Source organism: Pyrgilauda ruficollis, unplaced genomic scaffold, assembly GCF_017590135.1.
Source record: "Pyrgilauda ruficollis isolate IOZ18807 unplaced genomic scaffold, ASM1759013v1 scaffold25, whole genome shotgun sequence".
In the NCBI taxonomy this organism is placed as follows: Eukaryota; Metazoa; Chordata; class Aves; order Passeriformes; family Passeridae; genus Pyrgilauda; species Pyrgilauda ruficollis.
This window is the reverse complement of record NW_024523822.1, coordinates 380965-407988: the sequence shown is the minus strand read 5'-3', so window position 1 is coordinate 407988 and position 27024 is coordinate 380965. Positions and strand designations below refer to the sequence as shown.

At 36.0% G+C, this 27024-nt stretch overlaps 1 protein-coding gene across 3 annotated transcripts in view; it reads right to left on the bottom strand.

Moving 5' to 3' along the window:
• JMY (junction mediating and regulatory protein, p53 cofactor) overlaps positions 1 to 27024 on the bottom strand; it is a 64382-nt gene that overhangs the window by 20965 nt on the left and 16393 nt on the right. For 2 of the 3 annotated variants that reach the window (XM_041470613.1, XM_041470614.1), the window contains exons 2-6: positions 25027 to 25200; positions 11649 to 11799; positions 9664 to 9833; positions 4181 to 4346; positions 631 to 818 (exon numbers count right to left, since the gene is read on the bottom strand). In XM_041470613.1, coding sequence (XP_041326547.1) covers positions 631 to 818; positions 4181 to 4346; positions 9664 to 9833; positions 11649 to 11799; positions 25027 to 25200 — 849 coding nt within the window. The remainder of the gene's footprint in view (positions 1 to 630; positions 819 to 4180; positions 4347 to 9663; positions 9834 to 11648; positions 11800 to 25026; positions 25201 to 27024) is intronic. The other variant, XM_041470615.1, reaches the window with a different exon arrangement.

The following is a 27024-nucleotide window of genomic DNA, read 5'->3' as shown; positions in this document are numbered from 1 at the left end:
TGATCGCGAACACAGAACCAAACTGACCACTCATCCTAATCCAGAATGAGACCGCATCTGACATTTCTGCATAGCTTTACATAGTATGGCGTGGAACTGATTTTCTAACAAGTATTACAATGGTCTCCCAAAACTTTGACCTAAATAGCATGCTCAGAATACAATTTAAGAATATAGACTGTATTTAATATACATCTGCCAAACACAGAGTATCAACAACATATGACGTAAGTTTAAAAGGATGGTAAGAGAATGAAAATAGAACTCACTAGTGAAAAACACACTTGGAAGTTCACTTCAGCAAACATATACAAAACTACTCTCATAAAAACATTCATTCTAGCATGGACTTCCTGCATGAAAGTATTCTGATTAGTTAATAGAAGTAAGTTAATTTGTTGACTTCAAAGTAATTGAAGGTTCCTTTAGAGCTAGAAAAAGGTAAACAGAATCTTAAATGTATCAATATAATAATACATGCTATTTTATTTAGTATTCTGCAAAACAACTTTTAGCAAACAATGAACACAATCCACAAAAATTCTGGGAAATTTGTATCTGAAGGAAACCTTTTGAAGTTTCATTAAATTTGCTAATTATGTCAAAAAAAAAAAGGCAATTAAACAGTACCTTCTTATTTCTGAGGTAGGCTTTCTTGGCTGAAATACGTCCACGCCTTGCTTCCAGCTGGCGGATTTTTTGTTGTAACTTTTGCAGCTCCTCTTTTTGCAAGTGCACAGATGTTGCCATATCCTCTTTTTCAAGCATGGCTTCCATACTTTCGTAAGTGTCATAATACACCACTTCATCTCTCTTCTCTGTTTTAAAGATGTCAGCAATAAAAAAATCAAATCAATGGTTTGTATTTGATTAACATTTTGTTTTCCTTAAAAACAACCCTCCCAGTGACTTGCAAGATATGATGCAGAAGAATGCCACAGCCCTTTCAGAGGACTACTACCAAAAGTCAATAGGTCAGAGGAAAAGCATTACACAGCAAGGCACTATACAGCTTTAAGGTCTTTAAGAGGAACAGAAATTAATACCAATGAAGCTCAGCCTGCTATTCAGGCAAGCTCAGAATATTAAAACACAAATGCAATTCTAAACATACAGCTATAATGTGTAGCCTAATTTGAACACAATGTCCATGCATGTCTTTGCGTCTCACAAGCGACCCAAGGGGTGTAGCAATTTTCACTGGTCTTCACCATGAAGTTCAGGATAGACAAGACTACCTGAAGTCCTCGATATGAGATTCTTCTGTTACAACCAACTTGTAATTTCATGTAAGGGACTCAGACAACGGGACAGCAAAAATCCTCTCATAGATTTTTGATGTCCCAGTCAATGCTCCAGGGAGGGAGGGAGGGCAATTTCAAGGCAATCCTTCAAAGCATTACAGGCCTGAAAAGGAGGTAATTACTAATAGTTTTATCAACACTTATGATTTTTAGCTTGCTGAGTGAAGCATTTGGAATAACACTGAGCTCATCTTTAAATGCTGCCTTCTCATCGCTTGCCAAGAAGGAAAGTGTGGTCATTATAAATCCTTTAAAGATGTTGGGATGAAGAAGCAGTGAAGACCTCTTGCTCTTTATTCCACTGGCATACAAAGTAGGATATATTTGTCATACAGCAAGAAGGAAATGCATTACTGCTGTCTGAAACAGGCAGATGCAGCTGGCATGTTTGCCAAGTGTCTATTCCACAGCAACACCCAACTTTCTTACTTCAACTTTTTCAACTACTTTCAGAAAGACAGTAATTTCTCCTACTTCAGCTACTTGATTATTTGGGGACAGGCACAGGATTTTCCTCAGCACACAGTCCATTTTAAAAGCTGTTGTCACTTCATGTTATTTGTGTGTACAGTCTCTGCTGCAACCGGAATTTCGACTGCCATGCTGGTATCAGCTCAGCAGAAGTCATGGCAGGACCAGACAATAAGCACAGCAAGATATTCACCTAAACAAATAAAAGCTAATAAAACATACCAAACAGTTCCATTACTTCAGGGCTCAGTTTAAAAAAAAAAAGCCCTGTAAAGCTTCATCAATATGTAACTGGAAGTTACATATTGATGTCAAGTCACTGGAACTCCCTTTGAGATACCACTGAGTAAGAAGACGAGTCATGCCTGACAATTATATTTCACCAGGCAGTTATGAATTTTGCTTTACAAGACTTTCATGCAAAATAGAAATATACAAGTTCATCCATCACAAAACCATTTTGACAAGAATGTACTCATACTCTGTACGAATAAGATAAAACCCTTGAAAATTCTACCTAATAAAGTCATGCTTTTTGAATTTCAATGCAGGTATTTGCTTAATGAGTAGTGTTGCTCATAATATGACAATCTATTATCACTTGATCCTTTTCAGATCCTTTGCTGAATTTGCAAAGATGTTCTTCTCGGTCACAAACAATTGCAGTCAATTCAAACTATGCTCTCAAAACATTAGCTGAGAATTCTCTGAACTATCTCTACAGAACCACTACAGTCAAAGACTAGAGAGAAGCAACAGCATCTACTTGGCATACAGACATGAATTTCAAATCATACACATGTGCGAAATCAAAGTCTGTTACTTTACTATCAGTGCAGTTCAAAAAGAAAGTGTAACAGATCATGCTTTTCTTTTGGCATCATAGGAAACAACACATATTAAAAGACCACTAAATGCTTTAGATGCTTGAATTCAGATTTGGTGTTGAATAGTGTCAAACACATGTAGTCACTTGTACATCACATTATTTTTCACATTAATTGTTCTATCCACCTAATGAAAGTCTGAGAAGGTAATTTCATGTGCTGAGCAATTCCCAGACATTTAGGAACTGTATTTTCCATTTTCTGTCCTATGGGATAGTTTTGGAATTATTGGAATTATTTGGAATTATTTAGGAATTATTTATTATTTGGAATTATTATATATGGAATTACTATTAAACACTATCTTACAAATTAAAAATAGCAAAGGAAGCCAGAATGGTGAACTGGTTTGTTGCCATGAGGGAAGGAACAGGGTGATGGTTTAGCTGACTGAGGGTTTTATTTTGGATTAGCTTGTGGGTTAAGGGCTTTTTTGACATTTCTGAAGAAAACATCAATGACAAATTGTATTGCCGTGTGACATTTTTACAGCTTAGTCTCTGTCGGCCCAGACGTTTTACTATCACTACACCGAAGACAAAGGATTTTGATACACATTTCTTATCAGTCTCCTGTTCAGGTGCTTTCTTTCAGTTCCTAAGTGAGCACATCTTCAGTACCAAAAGCACATGTCTGATTTCCCAGTCCAAAATCTATCTATCTCAAAACCACCAACTAATTCTCTACCTAGTCAAAGCTGCCACATTTCTGTAACTCATTTACAAAGTTTTCAACCCTTTGGTTCCAAGCACAGTTTATAGCTGTTTCCATCAGAAGCCATAAAGGTGGAGATTCATGTTACAGTGAGATGAATCTGTGATACCTATGTTTTCTCCTTTTCCAGTGGCAACTCAAAATACAATCCAGCTTCAAACTTAGGAGAATTTTCTATTCATAGCAAAATTTTTTATTCAAGTCCTACACTCTGAGAACAGCAAAACAAAGCTTGCTTAAATACAAACATTAAATATAGAAAGGTCTAAATGACAGAACTGGATTGAAAAATGCTGCATGATTTGCATGTACCGTTTTCACAGTTTGTAAGTACATGAGGTATAGCAGAATAGTCGGTTCTGGAAGCATAAGGTTTTCATTGCTGCTCTAAATCTGAGATAACAATATGAGCTTCAAGTGTAGCAAAAGGAATCCAATTTGCAGATACAGCTTTTGAAAAACAATCACTTTCAAGAAATTAGTAATATCAATGTGTATTTCATATTTTTAGACAAGTCTACTAATTAAGACATCTCCTCCTCCCCCATCTTAGCTCTTCAAAACATATATAGTTTGCATATCTTATGTGCAAATTTCCAAATACAGGCAATGAGAACCATAACAGAACTTCTTTATGTGTATGTATATGCCTTATAAACAGGTGTAGATTTTAATTTAACAGTACTTTTGCAGCTCTTCACATGGCAAAGAATCTGCTCTCATTTCATTTCCACAGGCTTCCCTGGACTCTTAGGAAGAAAATTATCTTTCACAGGCTTGTATTAATTGAAATAAATAAAGCACCTGACATCAATCTTCTGATGCTTTCAAGCTGTGCTGTCAGTAGCAACTCTTCACATTTCAAAATCTCGAACTGCACTTCATATAACTGAAGCTGTAGATCATAGTAATCAGCTTCTAAGTGGTCCAAATGGGCTAATGCTTCTGTACCCCCTTTCAGACTCTGCATCTAAATAAAAAGAGAAAACAACAAACAAACAAAAACCATACAACTCCAGGATAATTATGAGAACAAAACCGCAGATTTTATGATTACAGCTAGATACTGTCTGGTACAATAAATGTAAGACGTTAAAGTTGAATATATCAAGTCCCTAAGATATGTTCTGATCAGACACAGACTTTAAGATGCCTTTAATAACTGACTTTTTTTCTACATGGCAATGAAATAAATCCATGGCATTGAATTACACTTTGCAACTGTCAAGTGTCAAGTGATACAGTGCATAGTGTGAAACATCCCTCACACTCTTTTTACTCTACCACTTGATTCTCTGAAGATACATAATTAAATTAGAATTCTCCTATCTTCAATCCCAAGTCTAAAAGTAGGCATCTAGAAAGCTACAGTTAAAGCCTGTAAAAGCAGAACTGAGGAAAAAATGTGAAAGGATGTGCAAACAGGGATAAATACATGCACTGGTCATCTTGTAATGACAATTTAGCTGTTCTTTCTGGAGTCCTTCATAGGAGAATACATACACAGATTAAAATACTTACATATATTTCAGTACTGATTTGTATTATATGTTTGAATAGAAAAGTATCACACAACCAAAGTGAACTGCAACAATTCTCCTTCAATCAGTCAAACAAGATCTATCTGCTCATCACAGTCAGCCATTTAGATCATATTTAAGAAATACCAGCATGTACAGGAATCTTATGTGCTGAGGCTGGAGGGAATTCATGCACCTCTACAACCTGCATGCAGAAGAGTTCGGGCCACATCCAAAATCTTTACCTGCTCAAAATACGTATATCTGATAGTTTCTCTCAATATTGGATGAAAATAATGGTAAATGTTAATGGAGATTTGTGATCTGTCTACCTCATTATTCAGAAGAAATGTCCAGTTTCATATTATAGACAGTCAGTCATTAAAAGAAGATGTCTACCAAGCAAAAATACCCGACCTATTTAGTGATAAATTTAAAAAAATATTTGCTAGCATATTCTGTACATTATGGTGTTATCTTCAAGTTGTAAAACTGAGTCTGCAACAAACAACTACAAATGGGTTCCTTGAGTATTTAAATATGACTATAGTAAACTAGAAAGGTATGTGCACTGAATTAAACCAATGATCCATTTTAGTCAATACCCTGTTTTGGGAAAACGTTGCAAAAATCCAGGACAATGAAACAAAACAGGCAGTGCAGTGATATTTTCCCAAAAGGACTCTCCAGCCTCTAGCACAGCCTGTAGCACAACTTAAACCATACTGCAGCCTCTTGCATGAAACAGACTTACAGGACGTAATTAATACTTTTTTTCTATGCCTTTTTTTTTTTTTTTAATGTAAGCTTTTAGCATCTGCACCATTATCTATTGACAGGGATTTCACAGCTCAATTAAACGCAAATAGTTCCGTGTACTATACGTATTTCCATATAAGACTGTTAGACAGAAGATCAGCTAATCAATTCTTGCAATTTAACTATTTTAAGTTTCTTCCGCTACATTTTGTACTTCTGTATGCATTTTTTGTATATCAACTATTAGTCTGAAAACTCCAGTAAGCCCTTAAGTGAACACCAGAAACCTTACAATCATTAATGTGTCATGTATATGCTAGAGTCCAGTGCTACACAAAAATGTCTTGTTATGCCATTTTATTACTTTGCATCCATATTAAGTTACTAATTTGACCAGAACAGTAAATGGCATACTGATTGCATAATTGGAGTGAACTACAGGCTACTTTTCCAGACAAAAGGACTGATTCTCTTCAACTCTCCAGTTCTTCCATGTAAGACGGATAATGTTTATTGTTCAGGCAGGATATTAGCGTTGTTCAAGGGATTTGGCATTTTTCAAGGATTTCCCCACTGTAAAAAGGCAGCACAATTTGGTGGGTCTGGGGGCAAGGAAAGTCGGTGTGGGAAATGTTTTCTTTTTAAATTAAGATAGTGTCAAAAGTGACCACACCTAAGAACTTCTCTTTTTCCATGAACTGTGAAAATTACTCAAACCTTCACAATTTTTTTCTTAAAAACAGATGTTCCAAAATTTAAATACACAACGTAATAAAAACTGAATAAAGACAAAGACACCCACAGACCATCTTCAAAAGTATCAGCTCACCAAGTTATAGCAGCTGAGTACTTCAGTCAGTTGCACTGGTGTCTGGGTGATAAGGACCTTAGCAACTGACAATTGTACCTTTGCCCTAAAAGGAGCATACACTACAGATGCTGTTAGTTACCTGTTCTGTTTTAGGCGTACCCCGCCACTTTATTCAGCTTTCAGGTGCAAAAGAAATGGGAAACTAGTACTGCTGCATGGTTCATGGGCAGATATCCTAGCTATATAATAGCTCCCCATGAAAAAGTAAAACAAAGACCTTGAATTTCAACAATTTATGTTAAAACTTCATGTAAAATACTAATAAAGTGTGATAATTCAAAACAGTATAATCACTTTTGGACATATTTCAGTATATTCTGTTAAAAATTTCTCTTCTTAATTGAGAGCAATTCTTATGAGTTTTTACCTAATCTGTACCACTAATTTGCTGTATCCTTGGTAGCTCTCAGGCTGATCAACATAGTGAAAGAAACACAAAGAAATTTAATTTAGAACAGTATGGGAAACATTCTGCAGTTGTGCTGGTTTTGGCTGGACTAGAGCTAATTTTCTTCTCAGTGTCTGGTACGGGGCTGTGTTTTGGGTTTGTGCTGAACACAGGATTGGTAATACAGAGATGTTTTTGTTATCGCTGGGCAGGGCTTGTACAGAGCCAAGGCCTTATATGCTTTTTGTATGGTCACTCTAGGAAAGATGGAAGTGCATGGGAGGTTGGGAACAGACACAACCAGAACAGGCGACCCCAACTGACCAAACAGGATATTCCAGACCATGTGACATCATGCCCAGTATATAAAGTGGGAGAAAGAAAGAAGAAGGGAGGGACATTTGGAGTTAGTGGAGATTTGTATTCCCAAGTCACAGTTACCTGTGATGGGGCTCTGAACTCCAAGAGATGGCTGAACACCTCCTGCCCATGGGAAGACATGAATTAATTCCCCATTTTGCTTTGCTCATGTGTTTGGCTTTGGCTTTCCCTATTAAACTGCCTTTATCTCAACCCATGAGTTTTCTAGCTTTTAACCCTTTCTGATCCCACTTGTAAGGGAGCAAGTGAGTAGCCACATGGCTCTTGGTTGCTGGCTGGGGTTGAAACACCACAGTGGTGGAACAAAAAACTTAAACTGGGGAGATCCAAGCACACCTTTCTGCACTAATGAAAGCAAATAATTTAATCTCTACAGTCTTTGTTGTTGCATTCATACCGATCAGAGAGTGGTTGCATTCACTGAATCATAGAGCAGCTCGGGTTGGAAGGGACTTGAAATCTCATCAAGTTCCAAGCCCACCACCACAGGCACGGACACCTTTCACTAGACCAGGTTGCTCAAAGCTCCATCCAATCTGGATTGGAGCTTTGAGCTCAGGATGTTGATCTACAACATCTCTGGGCAACCTGTTCCAGTGTTGCTCCCTTCAAGTTCAAAGAATTTCTTCCGAATATGTAATTTAAACGCATTCACTTTCAGTTTAAAGCTATTTCCCCTTCTCCTACCACAATATGACCTTGCAAAAAATTTCTTTTCCAAGACTAAATGTTCAAAAATCCAAAGACAACCTGCTGAACACAAACACCTTCCACAAGTGAAGTCATATCATGTCTTTGCTCTGAATTGTCATTTTTCTCAGCTAAAATCCAAATTTATTAATTTATTGAGCATTTTAGTATCTTCAAACAAATATCCTGTTTTTATCTTCTAGAATATAGTAGCTAAATGGTTTGTCAAGTGGTATTTCAGTTCTACAAACATTATCTTTATAAGACTGCCACCATTCCATTCTTCGCAAAGATGGGATTCCCAGTCACTTTTCTCACATTCAACTCTTTATACTTAAGCTGTTTACATTCTCAGAACACACGATGTGTATCAGAGCAGAAGTTGGCTATCTCCCTATCACTGTACTCAGACCCAAAACTCTCTATACCTTGTAATACGCCATCCCAAAGTACCACAGCCATTAGATGTTACTTATTTCTCTGTCCCCAAAAGCCCCAAACTCACAGCTCACTTTCATCCCTATGTATACTACAAGGAATCCTTCATTTTCCTGTGCAGCCCCTAATACTTTAGCATATCAGACCAAACACTTACTCATTTACCAGACTGAGATCTCATTCAACAAAAATTCACAGGTCTCCACAGGGAAAAAAATAAGATGTGCCACAAAAAGAAGATGCACGGTTACTCTAAGTGAAAATATTCAATATATTTCAAATTAGTAGTGCTGGATTGTCTCATCAACTCCTGACTAAGGATGACAATAGCCTGATAAACTCAGGTTTTCAGACAACTCTTGGATTTCCAAATCTAAAGAACACTGAAATGCAGTAAACCTATTTTAGTGCTCTGGGTCTTGCATGTACTCTCTCTTCCCTGCAGATCAAGCTGTCTTCTACAGAGGCTCCTAAAATAGACACATAGTCTATCAGTCTTACAAACCTACCAGCCTTTGCAGTGCTGAAGTTGTGAGCTCTTTAGATAACCTTTTCATAACAGCACCATCAGTTTAGTCAAATTTTGCTGAAATGTTTGAAAAGTTCTCCTAAAACAATCATGTAATTGCTAGAACACACATTAACATTAGTATGACACGAAGTTCTTTGCATCAAACGTCCATATGATGGTAAAGTTTAGAAGAGAATCTGAAACATTGTTACTTTTGAGATGCCATAAAATCCAATAAATCGTGGATTTTTTTCCTGCTAAGGCATTTATGCACAGTGTCATGCATGAAGTCTTTCCTCAAGAAAAATGTAGCTAGCACAGCCCCCTCTGGAAGATTGCCTTAGTAATTATGGTAAGCAGAGAAAGAGTGCAACACAACCATCCAGCTACCCATATACTTACTAATGGTCAGACACCTTCCATCTGGAATGTCAAAGCTATTCTGAAAAGGTGATTGTGCCTCAGAGCTAAACTGCAGAGATTACATAGCAGCCAATTTCTGTCCTATCCTTTCTCTTCATTTTACTCATCCCAGTGGTTGGCTGTAAACACTAACAGCAAAAGCTGTCTTTCTGTCTTTCAAAAACTGTTTTTCTGGTTGACTAACCAGGAAAAGGTGAACAGAAGACATACGTACAAAACCCACAACACCTACACTGCAGCATCATTTGTCTAATATCACTTCTTTCCATGCGCTTTAATTTTCTACTTACTGGCAGGAAAACTTACCTCCTCTTTGAGTGCATGTTTCTTCTGCTCCAAACAGATTTCTTTAGCACGCATCAACTGCAAAGTCTCCTTAGAAACCGCATACTGAAGCTTTTCCATACGTTCCACTGCTGCTGCCCATGCTGCCTTACCAAATTTTTTCTGGTCTGCTCGCATTCGATCATACACAGCTGCAGAAAGGAAAAGAAGAGGCAGGCATCTTACTAGTCTACTCTTCAAACCACTAGTGATCCTGATGCAAAGAAAATGCACGCATTTGTACTTAATAAAAATCTCATTAATACAAATATTTGGTCTTGAACTGGATCCCAAATTTCCCTCACATCTGTAACCACCAATTATCAGCTACTGAAGCCTCCAGCTTACCTTAACACTTATAGTACAGTCTTAAATTAAAGTAAATCTGAAGAGTGAAAAAAATGCTATTAAAAACAGATTTCAGCTTAACTTCAACTACAATTCTGTAAGAACACTGCATGAAATTAAAACAACATCTATCTTTTAACTAAAAATGCAAAAGTCCCTTGCCTGATTCAGATTTACTGCTCTTGGGCCCCAGATAACATCTAGGTGGACACATACAAGATTTTCACCACTGTTAATATACAGGTCATGTGACACTGTATTTACCTTTGCAAAGCAAAACCAAAAAAGTAATGGAATCAAAGGGGTGGCATTAAGTCACCATATGCTACTACATGCTGTTCTTAAGTAATAAGAAGCACCTTTAAGTTCTCATGTGTTTTTCCTCTGCCATCTGTTAATATTTGGGTATGTAAGACTACTCTGTGATCAGCAGCAGGTCAAGAATAACCCCGAACACAAAAACCAGGTAAATAACCTGTATTTTAAAGATCTACACTGTAATCATCCTTCAGGCATGTCACTTTCCATTGGTTTTCCCCAAAATCCTGACTGCTGTACATAGAAAAATCATGTGAACAAAAGCAACAAGTAAATATCTATAAATATGCATTATCATCTAGTAGTGTATCTTACTGGCTGCCTTTGTCATACTAGAAAAGGAGTGAAGCTGATTAGTACATTTAGAATTTTCTTTAATTAAATTTATTTCAATATGCTTTAACCTATTAAGTCATCCAGTCAGAGTAAGGTGAAATTTCACATTATCTTTAACTTGGGTGGTCACTGAACAGCATAAATTTGCAGTGCCTGCATCTCTTGAGTCAGATGTAGCAGTCATGTACAGAGATGACAAGAGACCTACCAGTCAAAAAAGGATTTCTCCTGTGGATCTTGCACAATCACTACCACCAAGGCAAAGAAAGAAACAGGGACCTGCAGTTAGGCAGTGGAGGACACCAGGACAAACTTTGTCAGTGAACTAGAAAAAGGTCTGTTTGCCCTACTAAACTGGTTATTTAAGTTAAAATGGTACAAGGATGAGAGCACAGGTATACGTACCAAGTCATCTGACCTCGCTTTACTGTACCACTTTTTACTAAAACCAACACATTCTTCAAACACAGAAAAGCCAAGGTTATATCCATTAAGGCTTCTGAACAACAGAGCAGCTTTCATTGAGTAGTTAAACTGAGCTGTTGCTTAACGTTTGGAGTTATGAAAAAAAACTACTGAAAGGCAAGGAAGACTAGAAAAGGAAACCATCTGAAAGACAATTAACATTTACTGTGGGGGTCTGCCATATCCAGTACAGAAAGCAGAATCCACCAGGGACTCTATGCTCTTAAATCCTTTGCAAATACAGAGTACCACTAATACAATTACATTAAGAAAGTGGCTGTAAAACTTCTACCTAAAATTTCTATTCTGTTCACTACTGATGATGTTCTGAAAAGGTTTACAAGTGAAAGATTCAAATAGACACAGAAGAAAAAACAAATAGCAATGACAACTGCATTTTCCTCATGAAGAACTGAAGAAAAAAATAATTCATGGTACAACACAGAACACAGTAAACACTAAATAACTTAATTTTTTATGTAATGACAAGAAATAACTACCTTTTTGTGTTTTAGCTGTTATTTCAAAATATTTAACTGTAAGATCTTGAATAGAAAGCACAGCCATGTGAGCTTTTTTCTGCCAATCAGCATCTTCTTTTTGCAGACTCTCAATTCTTCTGGGACCCAGATAGTCATTCTCTATTGAGATCTGAAAATAAACCAGCCCATAATTAAAAATACAATTAATTGCACCTATTCTGCCAATAGCAAACAGTTTCAGGGCTAAGAAAGAAAATGCAACAAAACGGAGGTAAAACTACCACCACAGTTTCTACTCAACAGTAAAAAACTCTTTGGAAGCACTCCCTCCTCTTGAAAACGTACCATCTTTTATAATTATTGTTTTTAGTGGATGCATAAACCCCACATATACAAGTTTGATTTGTCAGCATCTTTTATTATGTGTCTTATTACCTGCAGATTACATGCACGCTTCATGCTTCATCCAGGCTTTCTTCCAACCTGGACTATTTAATTCTGAAGTAAATAAACGCTCTTTGATCAGAACGAAGCTGGCAACCAGGGCTGTCCTGGGGTTGCACTAAGTGACCAACAATATTTTAGAAGTTTTTCTTTGTTATAGACGACTTTAAAAAGTGTATTTTCCTAGTGCTTGGGAGCTCAAACATCCTTTCATTGCCAAGATCAAGGCAGTGTCATTCTGAGGTCCCAGCTATCTGAAGACAATAAAGACTTTGTCTTTTAAGACAAAGAAAAGAGTCTTAAAAGAGTTTGTTTTACAATTAATAAATACATAGCTTTCTCTCCCAAACCTGAGAATTTTTACACACTTGTCACACTACAACAGACTATGTATCTTGTATCTTAATTAAAAATTTAAGCCTGCTCATGCAATACCAAAGTATAAACTATTAATATTTTTCATATCTATCAGTCAAGAAGGCATCTTAATAGTACAGACAAAACTGAATGAAACCAAAAGTGCTTATAACTTTGTCTGTCTCTGAATATTTCAGCCTGAAGTTCTAATGCCTCAGGTATCAATCTTGATTTCACAAAGCTTCAATTTGGCCCAAACAGTCATTCCACTCTATAGTTCAATTGCAAATGAAAGGTTTTTAAGTGACTGGTCAGGACCTACTTCTGCATACCCTCTTGTCCCTGTCTCTCAGACATATTATTTTCACAAGTAAAAACAAAGAGATGCCTTCTAAATAAATACTTGAAAAACAAATTTATTGAAAAACACTTACAGGACATTAATAAGGAAAAATTTAAATAATCTTCTTACATATTTCCAAAACTCTTTGAAAGGCAACAGACCAAGCATAATGTGGACAAGTGGTAAGTGAGTAACACTTATTAGATACATTGTAACATGTCATTCTATGGGAGACGTGGACAGACAGGTTTCCAAATAAACACTGAACTGTAGACACATATAAATACACATACCAGTGAATTACACACTGGTGAAATTAATGCCTTTCATTTACATGGAACTCTGAAACAGCAAACTCATTTGTGAAACTGGATAAAAAGCAACACAGTTAAAAGTCATCCTTTTCTGCTCCTTGGTAGAGATGAGGCAACTTGACACTAAATAGACAATGGATCACTGAGTAATGTGAGTAACGTTCTTATTAGGCATGACTTCAAGGAGAGTAAGCCTCAAAGTACCATTTTTTTCATAAAGTTTGGTCTGCCAAATATTCACACATGGTGCAAGCTAAAGAGTTTTATGGTTGCATAATATAATTGTATCTTTGTTCCCTAGGGCAAGTACTTACAAGTAACAAAAAAAGGGAAGCATCTTTTCATTATCCACAATCCCAAGTATGTCATCCATATATCATAATTAGCACTAAAGGTACTCATAAAGCAACACAGAGAAAACCCAAGAAGGTGTGGCTTTAATCAACTGCATGAACAAGAACAGATCAACAGCTCGACTTTAGGCTTCAGGAACAGTGGCAAGCTTAACAGAAGTGTGAAAGAAGCCCCAGAAAGATAAAATGGATAAAAACTTCTCCCTAATGTTGCTTGAGCTGCCTTCATGTTTGCCCACATCTACCCATCCAGCCAGAAAGTCAAACTCTTAGAACACAGTTCTTAAATATCTTGCAGTACAATCAAAAAAATCAAAGTTACAGCTAATGTTCATGTTAGGACTTTGCATTCTGCAGCTTGGATATGGGACAAACACACAGAGTGCAAACTTTCTGGCTCTGAAGACACAAAATAATGGAGGATGGATGTGCTGGTTTTGGCTGGATTAATATTCTTCGTATTAGCTGGTATGGACTCAGTTCTGGAATTGTGCTGCAAACAATCTCAGTAATACAGGGATATTTTAGCTGTTGCTAAGCAGTGCTGACACAGAGCCAAGGCCTCTTCTGCTTCTCATCCCACTCTACTATTGAGGAGACTGAGGGTTCAGAAGAAGTTGGAAAGGGACCAAGTGGGAGAGCAGACCCCAACTGATCAACAGAGACATTCTACACCATAGAGCACTGTGCTCAGCAATAAAGCTGAGGGAAGAAGGCAATGTTCAGAGGGATGGGTGTTTGTCTTTCTAAGTCACTGTTACCCTGCTCTCTTGGAGATAGCTGAACACCTGCCTGCCCACAGGAATCAGTGAATGAATTCCCTGTTTTGCTTTGCTTCACGTGCATAGTTTTTGCTTTGCATATTAAACTGTCTTTATCTCAACTCATGAGTCTTCTCGGTTTTACTTTTCTGATTCTCTTCCCACCACCACTGAGCTAGAGTGAGCAAGCAGCTGTGGGGGTTGATGGTCATGGTTCAACTATGACAAAGAATGAGGCTCTCACTATTACAAAGGTAGCATCCAATCCAAAGGTGAAGACAGAATCTAGGTACAAGTGGGGAACTACCTTTGACAGGTGAAATATCCCACATGCTTTCTTTATAAAGTTGAATGGCTAGAAGCTATGAACCTTAAACTGAAAGGCTTGTTCCCTTCATTTCTGAAGCTGTTGGACCAGACTACCACAGGCACAACCTCTCCACAGCTATGCCAGCCTGAGAGAACTGAGGTTCAAGACAACAAATTCCAAATGAGAAAGTTCAAGAACAAGCTTCCACGCTGGAGTAACAATCCTCAGTCACAAAGATCTTTGTTACTCTTTGGATAAATGAATGACAGGATCTAATTTTGGGAAAAGCAGACTTGTCAAAAGGTGACTCCAGAACAGTATTCAATGAATAGAGTCTGCACTGCCTCCTTGAAGACAGCTCCCACCTGTGCTTCTATTAGGTCAATGACTTTCTGAGTGGCAGTAAACTTTAGGAGTTCCTTTGGTTCCTCAGATCTAGCTGGCTACTACTCCCTGCTTCTCACTTCAGGTTTGTCACGTTCCTGCCCAAGCTTGCTCTGCTGGGTTTGCCTGACATACACGTCCCGCGACCTTCTGAGAGCCACTCCATTGACCTAAAGCTGATCCAACACTCCCTGTGGGAAAACCAATTTCTTCCCATCCAGCCACTATTCCACCTGATTCAATTTTGCCATCAAAAAAGTAAAAGTGGAAAATAGTTATTAAACAAACAATCAAAAATCTCCAGTATAAAAGAAAATACTGATTGCAACCTTCCAAAGGTAATTATGGTCATTCTTTATAATCAAAACCAAATAACTACGACAAACTAGAAGATAGAGGGCATACAAAAAGACACTTCTAGCCATGAACCTGGCACACTTTGGGAAAACATATTAAAAAGAGATAGCCGTATTATGAGTGTACATACTGACAGCACCAACAACTTAGAAGAACTACCAGTTCTCAAGTGCAACCTAGCTAGAGAATTACTGTAATCTACTGGGCATTAATTAAATTAATGCTTGTCATCCTTTCTGGGCAGGACACAGAATCTCCAGAGAAAAACAGAGGTGAAGAACTGAGACACTGAGGTTGAAATATATGTGGTCCCCCTTGCCAAACAGCTGTCTGGGCATTATATCTCGTCCAACAAAATGCCACTAGAGAAAATCTATACAAATATATATTAAATCATAATATTCAACTTAAATAATGTAACTGTGGTACATTTATATACAAGATGGAAATTATTCAGAGCATATGTTACCGTAGGAAATAGAAAGTAAGCCCATGAGGAGAAAGACAGCTTAAATGAAGACTACAGCTGTAATGGGGGGAAAAGTTGGGGAGTAAAGATAAGGAACATGCCTCTGGAGCTCACAGCTTATGAAATGGCAGATTTTCTCCCCACCTGCAAACACCTCCATGACAGAAGTGACCACTCCCTCATTTTGTCCTAGCTAAGAATTTAAAAAGGAAAAGGGAGTAGCCATGGACTATTAAACATCAACATGAACAGGCTTGTGAGTCTTGAAGACTTTGTTTTCTATATTCTCTTCAATAATTAATCACCTTGATGTAAGACAACAACTCTCGTTATGGAATTAAAGGAAGCACTTACATGCTTCTGCATTCCATTATTGTTTGCAATATATGCATAACCTGTTTATGCTTTATTTTGCTCACCTGTATGATACAAGCATCTTCAGTTTTTATAGCTCATAAAAGCTATAGATGTCATTTTAGAGACTAAAATAATTTTTAAATTACTATTATCCATGCTAAGTATGACTAAAAGAAGGCAAAGAATAACTAAAGAGTGCTATCATCTGATGATATTTCTTGTAAAATTGTGCATCTACTTTCAATTTAATAATATTTTTAGTTAAAAATTAAGAAATTCTAATGTAGTTGAAGTTTCTTCCTAACCTAAAAGGTTTTGCAGTTACCTAACATTTTTTCAAAATGAGCTTTTGGCCTGGAATTGCTTATTTGGACTCAAAAGTTTTGGAGAAAACCTGGTCTACAGAAAAACCTCTCATCTCACAACTAGATGAGAAGCCAAATCTACAGTTTCCCTTCTACTTATCACTTTACCAATAAAACAATAAAACTATTCTTCCTTTAAAAATCTTATATTCTCCTTGAGAGGAATCCAAGCTTCACAGTAAAATTTGCTATTATTTTTTTTTCCCCAATGATGGAACTTGCTTTTGTAGACTTTCATGTTTTATAAGTTTTACTTCAAATGATGCTTTGAAGCTAAGAAAATTATGACAGCTTTCACGAAAGTGGTTGTCACAAAACACAGAAGAAGAAATAGAAACAGCAGAAGCCATTAACTTCAACACATCGCACAAACACCTATTTTCATCAGCTATTGCTTCAGACTAATGGAACATAACACATCTCAACACTGTATTATTGAGCTGTTTCTGAAGGAGAACAATTGAATTCTTCAGAGAAAACAAACTGAAAGGAGGCTCCTAAACTAGCCCACAGGTAAATGAGGATGGATCAACAGAGGCAATCCTGTACTGGAAATACTCTTCTCTGAACAGTTTACAATTTATGGTTAAGTTCTGAATAGACTAAAGTAAGCTTATTGAGAGAAAATATGAGCAACAGGCCTGAAATGATCACATACACATATACTATACATCTACTAAGTGAAGGTCTCTAATACTTTCCTTTTTTTTTTTTTGGACAACGGACAAGATTGACCGAAGTAAGACTTGGCCCAGGCCATGTAATAACTTAGGCAGGGATAAGTCACATCTCTCCAGCTCCCTTTGTTAATCTTTTCCCGGATGGACTTGTAATAGGCAGAAAAGGAGAAAAATGTGACATGTAACAGCAGGTCACTTAATTATAAGAGCAAAAAAAAGTAAGCTGAATGAGTAGTGCAGATGACATTGGCAAACACAAAAGGGAAATGGCTTTATACATAAAAGCACGTTTCAGATTAAAGGCTCAGCTATCTGCCTTCTCCAAGAAGTCAAACAAGAAATTCCAACCACAGCCTGCTAGACATAGTAACCAGAAAACACACATTTCAGCATCTAGTCAGAGACTTCTCAAAGTCAGTCTTACTAATTTTTTTTTTGTTGTTGTTTTTAACTTAACTGCGCTCCCAGTTGTTAACACAAACCCAACACGATTTCCTCAAGTAAGTTATAATTCTGTACATACAGCTCTAAATATATTAGGTGAAATCATTGAAAAGGGCTTTATAGTTTTACCCTAAGGAATATGGACATGGACTTCAATGTTAATTCATAAAAACCCATTTAGTCTGCATGATCTAGATTCCTCAAAATATCTGGCACGTGGGACTGAAATGGAAACTGCAGGAGTTTTGATTATCTTAAAACACAGGAGAACAACATATACAATTCAGTCAAGACTGTAAAGGAAGCAACAAACCAAAAGGCAACAAGATGTTAGGACATACAGAAAGAAGACTGAATAGCAATGTCATTCTACTGCGAAGTGCAGTCATGAATGTTTTTTTCCAGAATGATGGAGAATGCTGAAAAACTAAGAAGTAGTCAGAAGAGAAAAATCATAGAAGATTCAGGTTAGGGCAAGCATAAGAGGAGAGACTGGGTTTATTTAACTTGTATTTTTTCCAGAGACACACAAGAATTTATATAACGAGATGAAGTGTTAAAAACACTAAGCTACAGTATTTTATATTGGCAATTGACAGAATCACCTTCAAAAAGAAAGCTTTTATTTTTCAGAAAATGTATTTTTAAGAAGACATATTCAACTAGTTATTTGAAAATGTTGTTTAAGCCAAGTTAACTCAAAGGCAAGTGGGCTTGAGTGTTTCCAGACATTCTATATGCTGTTTGTGCATGAAAATGATTGGATGGATTTTTAAATCTTCAGTTAAAAAAACCTTTATATATGCAATAGACAAAATGTTAAGCATATATATCAAGAGTTCATCAAAATATGGTCGACAATTTTTATTATATAAATATATAATATACAGATACACTGAAAAAAGAGAAATAGTGACAAAAGTATTAGCCAGAAGAAATCAGATTAAAGACATATAAATAGCCATGAATGTATATAAAGTAACTGTAACAACTAGCAAATAAAGCCTGATAAGTTTCAGTATGAAGTTCGAAAACATGATGAAAGCTTACAAAAAATTTTTTTTTCAGAGCACTACTGAAAAGAAGTACTAAAAAGTACTAGATTTCAAACAATTTAGATATTTAGGTAAAAAAAACTTCTTGTAAACTTTAGACTCAGCAAATTTTTCAACCTCTGAAGGCTTTCAGTCCCTCTCCTTGACCTCCACAGTTTGAATAACATTGCATCAAAGTCTCCTCATTCTTCCTCTTTCTCTAACTCCGACACTGCAAAGGGGAAAAAAAAAACAAACAAAAAAACAACATATATTTTTAGGTTTCACCCTCCTTGACTCTAATCCTCAGGAACACATAATTTAGAATTTTCTGCATGTTTACCATCAAGTAAGTTCCATCAAGATGCCTTCTTGAATGGATACACTGATTCTGCATTTTTCTGCATTATTTCCTCCATTACTAGCACTTGAGGAAAAAAAAAAAAATTGAAGAAAAGGTACGGATACATTGCTAACTCCCAAATTCTCTTACAGGCCTCCTAAGCTGATGGTTAATCTGAATCATAAATAGCCACTGATGATTTTCTTCCTGAACACATATATATTTGGTGTCCACACTTAAACTGTGGAAATTATTGCCACAAAGCATGTAAGGTGTACTGAAAGTTTGTTTCTGCTTTATTTGTAGATTGTTTTAAAGTACCACAGGTTCATTGAGGTACCCCTATTTTCTACACTTTCTACCCCTTAACATCCATGATTTATATATCTTTCTGATCTTTGATGAATCACATGCTTTACAAACTAAGGCAGTCCAATTCTTTTACTTTGGTCTAGCACTGAGGATGCTAAATAGGGAAACACCCCTATGTTCCATACTGTTATTATTCTGATACTGTGGATAAAGCTGTGACATTCAGGACACAAATATACCATGGATGTGTTTACCAAAGTATGATGTTTTCTATTTAGCATTTGCAGAAGTGCCATTTTGCTGCATTTGGCAGCAAACTCAAGATAAACCATATACATTTTTCCTCAAGAGTAGCAGTAAGTTAATTAGGTGCACATAAATATGCATGTATGCTTTTGGAGGTTGTCATCAACCTTCTACACATGCACTAATTTTTATTCATTGAAATTTCACCTACCATTTTATTATCCAAACACGCCTTTTGTACGGTGACTTTTAAAAAAATAAACAATAAACCTTTCAGCATTCTAACATAATCAAATTTTTCTACAAGTCTTATTAACCACTTTTATAGCTGAATACCTAGAGCAGTCTTGTACCCTACTCATTTTGCAGACAAGCAGATTTAACCAATCAGATACACACCACAGTTTTGTAGTCATACCAGGAACTAAGTTTCATTAAATGATTTAGGGTACCAGCCTGCTTTCTATCAGATTGCCTCTTTAGAACTCTTTTTTTGGAGGAAGTCCACAAAGTCCTGACTTAAAGTCAGCAAAATGTTCTGTTCTGAGTTCATATAATAGTCTAGAGGATTTATAGTCCAGACTGTAAACAGAGACTGACATACAGTCCTTTTGAATCAAAGTATAAAGACAATTAGAATAATTCACCATATTGCATCATATTCTCAAACAAGCAAGCAATAATTTCCCTGAAGCTTATGACCATTTTGCATAAACTCAGATTTCTTCTCCAGTCTACAGGTTTTTCAAAAGCTATGTTTATTATAAATGATGTAAGGACACACCTTCAGCTGTATATAGATTTAAAAAAAAGTTTAAAATCCTTTGATGTTTCACTGTTTCTCCAAAACATCTTTATGTGACTAGAGACTTTTCAAAAAAAGATATTCTGTAAGTACTTTTAAAAGGAATTCTCTCGGTTTTGCCAACTGTTCTCATAGTGGAATTGTGTCTCCCTTGAACTTGTTTCATTAAACTATTTTTAACCAAAATTTTACATGTTCAATACAATGTAATTTGTTTCTAAGTACTTAATTTTACATAAATAAAAGTTAAATTAGTTATAAAGTTCACTACTGCAATTCACCACCATATATTAAACAAAGGAATTCACATATAATTGAGCTAGAATTTTATTTTTAGTATACCAGAATATGTATAAGAGAGCTTGAGAGGGAAGCAAACTTTCTGACAGACTAGTATAAGATTCCAAAATTTTTAAAAGCAGGATGTTATGAATCACCAACATATATGCTGCTCTAATCTGTAGCTTCCAGTGCTAGACCTCAATATTAATGTATCTGAAGTCATTAAAATCACCTCACATTCATATGAACTAACATGCAAGTAAAAATAATTAACACATAAGCAATGAAGCTATGAGTATGTTTAATATATTTAACATACAATAAGTTTTCAAAGTTTTCATTTCCTGGAGATGTAATGATGGCTCTAAGATTTCACCCGCAATGAGATATTATTAGTTTCCAGTTAAGCAAATCCAGCTCAACTCAGACCTTCAAGAATGCATGTTTTGAAGTTTTGCTGGCATCTAGATGTAGGTTGTGAAGCAATTTGTTACATTTTATCTTTAGTCCAATATCAAGGACATCCAAAAAACCCTCAAGCATGAAAAGAGAAGGCCTCCCACTGATTTCACTTGGCGTTTGAACAAACCTGGTGCCTATTCATCATGACTGAAGTACTGTCCACAACTACAAGGCTATAAAAATTCTACGTAGCAAGGTAGTTTCTTTGACTTTATGAAGATTCATGAACACAGCCATACAGACAAAAAAGGCTTTGGGGTTTAGCCCGTGAAGCAATTTTTTAAAATAATTATTTTTTGTCTTTTTTAATTAACCAGATTTGGTACCCTGTATCAAAGAAACCTTCATGTCCCAGTCTCACAGGACTTAAAGCTTGATCACAGTAACCTGGCCAGTAGCTCTACAGCCAAATATCAACCACTAACTCACCGCTCCCCTACGTACTTTCTGAAGTATATATGGAGGATCTCACAAAGTTTAGATTTAACTTTCTAAAATCAAAGGCACCAGAACAGAGGTACTACTCTGATTTTTCCACATTTCAGAAACACTTAGCATTTTTATTTCCAGCTACTGATGACTACTACCTCCAACTTTTCTGCTATGGCAATGTGTGTTCTGCACACACACAAAAAAAAGCAAATTTTCACAAGGAAATTATTTTGATTGAGGAAAAATTTGTGGGCATAAATGTGCAACATTTTCAGAATCAAAAATTTAACACCCTTCCTTGGTTGCCAAGTAGTCTGATTCTTAGCAAAAAGAGTATCTTAAATTCCACTTAAAATCCAATGTTAATGCTAGATTAATCCATGAACATTGTTTGTCCTGTGGTTTTATGTTCACAGTTGTCTTCCCAGTTCTTGGAAGAATATACAGACAGTCCAAAACATGTAACACAGCATTTGAGTATCAAGCTTCACTTCCTGGTGCCTATATAATACACAACGAAATCAGAAAGAAAAGATGTAATCAGAAGAAAAGGTCCAGTAACGCATATAGTGAAATTAACACGCTAAAATTCACTGCTTGAATGTCTTTACATATTATTACAACTAAACCAGCAACAGTCCGTAATTAAGTCAGAAAATGCCTATACAAATCCAGCCCAGCTTTTACATATATAAAAAATATAATACTGTCTTCAATTCCTTTATTATGCCTTCTCCAGCATTCAGTGAACATATGGACTGTTTGGCTGGGCTATCAATACAACTTTTCACTTCTGCCTTACAAAATACAGTCGTACTAAACACACTGAGTATGTCTAGCAAGTGTATCTTATATTTTAATCCTGAAATGAGTTAAGACTTGCTTCTTTGATAGGCATTTCTCAATTAGATAATACCATTCATTACAAGTTGGCTTTTATTTCTGTGTCCCTCATAAAGGCCTTGGGGAGAGCAGGGTTGTTCCTATATGATACAGATAAAGGTTTAAGTCCAAAACACAGCTGTGCTTGCAATGCTCAGCTCTTTCAAGAATGCATGGTATCTGGTAAGCATCTTGACATGCTTGGAGGGAAGTCCCCACGGATTTGAGCAGCACTTACACATAAAGAGCATTCATATAAACAAACCCAGGTTTCTGATGCTGGAAGCCCAAAAAAAGACAAGCATATCACTTACTGAACACATTGTTCTACGGTCAGATGACTAGCCCGTAATTAAGCAGAAATGCAATTAGAAGTTACTTTTCCACAGTGACATTTAATTTCATAATAACCCAGCTTTTTTTCCTTTCATGATCTTACAACTTTTTCATCCTGCTTTTCAAATCCAGAAATATTTAACTACTTCACAGCTGTGTCTCTTCATACACCTAAATGTTCCATCCTTTACACTAAATGAACCAAAATACATACCAAAAACTTAGTGTATGATCAAAATATAAAATGAAACAAGATTCTATCATGTCTATAATGGGCAGCAGTAATATACATTTCCAAGCTTCCACACGGTTTTTAATCTTGTTATGAGCTTTCATTATGGGTTGTTTGGTTTGGTTTGTTGTTTGGTGGGTTTTTTTCCCAAAGAAGGAATCTGGGTACAATACAGATGTCCCTCTGCAGTAAGCGTCCACTGAAGACAGAAATTTGTTTTTGTTTTTCCCTTGCCTCCTATAGGCTTGTCTCTTCCTTAAAATTTCACAGGAACAGCAGAAATTTAACACCAGATGACATATGATCCAATTTTTATGTCCTGCTCCAAAATCAGAAAACACTCTTCCCAGAGATTACAGGTGATGTAATTAACTTCCTTCTAAACTCACAGTGAAATCTGACAAAACTAAGCTGACTAGAAAACTTTAAATCTCCCAAATTCTTAAAAAAAACCCAAAAAACCAAACCAAACCAAAACAACTTCCGCACAAATCAGAAACAGATACCTAATACAGAAAAGGTCTGAAACATTAAAGCCTGCCAGAAAAACATAATCAGCAAGTTAATACAAACCATTTCATGCACAAGTTCTATTTATAAAACATTTCTCCAACCCTAGCTACCCAGTGTAATATATGTTTTGTCATCATAGATACAAGTACTGCTTTCTCTCAAACGATGAAAGGAAAAACAAGAGATGGCATCTTTCTCTACTGCATTATACAGATGACCAAGTTTTTTAACTCACAAATTGCCAAGTTAGGAAGAGAACACAATGTACATTAGAAGAAATTATGTATTACTAAAATAATCAACCACAGAACACACCTCTGAAGTTTATCAACATTAATCTTTCAGGAAGAATATTAAATCATGCATTTTAAAACTGGAATTCAAGAGATTACTGAGGTTTAAAAAATCAAAACAGAGCAAAACACAACGTAACCCTTAATATGTATTTCTACTCATTGTAATATTTACTTCTCTTATTTGACAAAAGAACAAATAATCTTTTTCTCTACTACAAATTCCAATAAAATGGGAATTATTTCACCATGTTTTGAAGAAAGCATTTTAATAAATGAAATGTTTATAGGCTTCAACTGTATAATACTGTCTGAAAAAAATATTCATGCCAATTCTCTGTGCAGCAGCATCATTCAAGAGAACAAAAAGCACTTTTAGTTAAAACATCATCACATTATTAAACTGATTTAAGATTGCTGATTTTTCTGAAAAATTACTTTACGCACATAGCAATATGTCAAAATAAAGCTAGTACATCATAAATCCTTTTGCCTCCCTCCCTCATTCTTTCTCAAAAACCAGAGAGGGACACTACTTTTAAGCTGAAAACAGTAAAAAAACTGTTGGGTAACTGAACAAGGTATCAAACTGAGATAAAATGACATTTACAATACATATTAAATGAAACAAAATTTTAGCTTAGAATCAGAAGGCTGTTAATAATCTGCACAGGAACTAATAGTTTTATCAAAAGTACATCCAAGATGCAATAAAAATAACATTTGTTAGTTCTGGCTAAGCATTCAAGATTAGAATTACTTTCAAATATAACAAACATACTAATTCTGGAACAAATTTACCAAAATACAGTATTCTTCAGATGGCTTTTTTAACTCTTAGGAAAATACACTGTCCAAGTGTTACAACAAATCATGTGTTTTAACATGGTTCCATGTGTTCACACTTCACCAGATTACACAGAAAATTACTTCTCATTTTAGTTTCCTGAGACAATCTTCTAGAATTAACCACAGTATAAATACTGCACATCTCTTTGTGTTTTATATATTACTCAATATTCCCAACCACAAAATTTCAAGTTTGACCTACTTAATTCAGCCATGCATTTGAAGGGTAAGACAGTAAGATAAACAGGTGGTGTTTAGCTACATATGTCAGATGTTCTCACTCATCAAAAGCACTCATCTTAGTGAAGAGCCCAGAAAAACAGGGTCAGCATCTAGTGGAAAAGTGTCACTTCATATACTGCATAACAGAACTAGTAAACAGGAACTAAAAAGTAGAACTTCCCAAATAATAAGTATCTGAGTTGCCTTTACTGTACCTTTATCTGCTGTCTTCTAAGCATCGCAAGCTCCCTCATATCTCGGAATGGTTGCAGTAAGTACTGGTAGAGCTCCGTGGTTGCTTCTGCGAGATTACTGTAGGCTTCATCTTCCATTTGGTACAGTTCAAGGAGCTCTACCATACTTTCTGTATTCTTATGTTTTTCCAGAAGCTGCAGAAAAAGCACAAGTTTTAATGAAAATATTGCAAAATTCCTGATAAAAGTGAAAGCAATTAAAAAAACTTTTTTTAGCCTATCCTCTTGTATCATCTTCCCCTTCCCACAAAATCACACACAAAATCAGACAAATAAAACAATCTTAGTCCCCAAAATGCATCTTCAATTCAGCCAGTTAGTATGAGCACAACATCTCTGATAGCCTTAACTGAGCAGCACTCAGACTTATTTTTTTAATTTCCAAAGATTTCTGGAAGGTAATGAATATGAACACAAAGACAACAGAAAAAGCAACATAGCACAACAATTTAAAATGCAGTGATCAGGTATGCTACTTCAGACACTTCCCACTTTTGGGTAACAGAGCAGGGGAAAACTGACTGAGAGACAAGGAGACAAAAGAGAAGTTGCATTTTCAACTTTCCACATTTTTGGTGTTCGTGTTCTGTGGTTTTTTGTCAGTCTGTTCTTTGGATACACACAGCCTCCACTACATCAGTGCGGCCTCAGACAGAGAGTAACCCATATGAAACAAAACTTCCTAGAAAGTTCAATCACAAAACTTCAAATGTATGAACCTTTCATTAATTTTACTTTTACAAGGGGAATTACCTAAGCAATATAATCTTTAAAAAATACTTAGATGTTAATATAAAACTACTTTAATTCATATAAGAAAATACAACATCAAAGTCTGTCTGATTTGTCTTTTAGTTCTTATGAAGCAGAAAATTCACTTGTTTGTACAAACTAGCTACAGTGTATGATTTTTTTTATTGTATATGCTCATTTTGCATCTATTTTTGGCATTTGCTGAGCAGAGTTCACATGGTGCTGGAAACCTTTCACCATGTCTAATAAAAAATATTTAGTTGTTTAATGAAAACTAATCTCATACACACACGTGGAGTACTTAATGTATTTACAAAGACAAGATTATCTGAAATTAATTTCCCTCTTACATAATTCAAAGTCTCTTGCCCTTTATATTATCATCTCAAAAGCATATATTCACAGTCCAAATTTATTTAAACTTAAAGATTAGTAAAACTGTGGTGTAAATACATCCTGTCTTCTATCTGTTCATTGAAGTTGGATGCTAAGCCATATGTGAAATCTCTCAATATAGTAAACTGTTTCAGTTACTAGAATGGGTATGAAAAATGTCTTTCTTTGTAATGGAATGTTTGTTTTAGAACATCTGTGTAGCTCCACCTTTAAAGCACTAAAGAAAGTTAGAGAGAGGCTGCAGAGTAGAATGCAGAGATGCTCGTAGCGGCTTTATTTATACATTCAGCATTAAAGCAACAGATTCCATGAAAAGACAGGAAGAGCTTTCCCTTATTAAGGTTTATCAGAGAAGAGAGGTCTGGGAGAGAGGATATAAAACACATGTGAAAATCCTCACAAGGAGGAAACTTCAGCACAAGGCAAACTGTTTTGTTACCTAAACAATTTCACACAGACAATTGTTCCTGTCACAAAGCCACTGCCTATGCTCTTCTACTCTTCCAGCAGCACACAGTATTTTGTAGCATTTGAGTTCTCACTGAGAACACAACCATTGGGCTTGCAGTCTGTAAGTCTAGCATTTTATTAACTTTCAGTCTTAGACACACATAACATAACCTGAAACTACAGAAACCTGGATACTCTTGCATTCATGCCTTAAGTCCCCATGAAGTCTCACACACTATTTCAACTCACTATTTGTTTCAATCATCTAGTCTAAGAAGGCACCATCGTCCTCAGCTCCACTTCCATGTGACTAGGGCCTAAAAGAGAGTTGCCATATACCAGCTTTTTCCTACTTTCCCT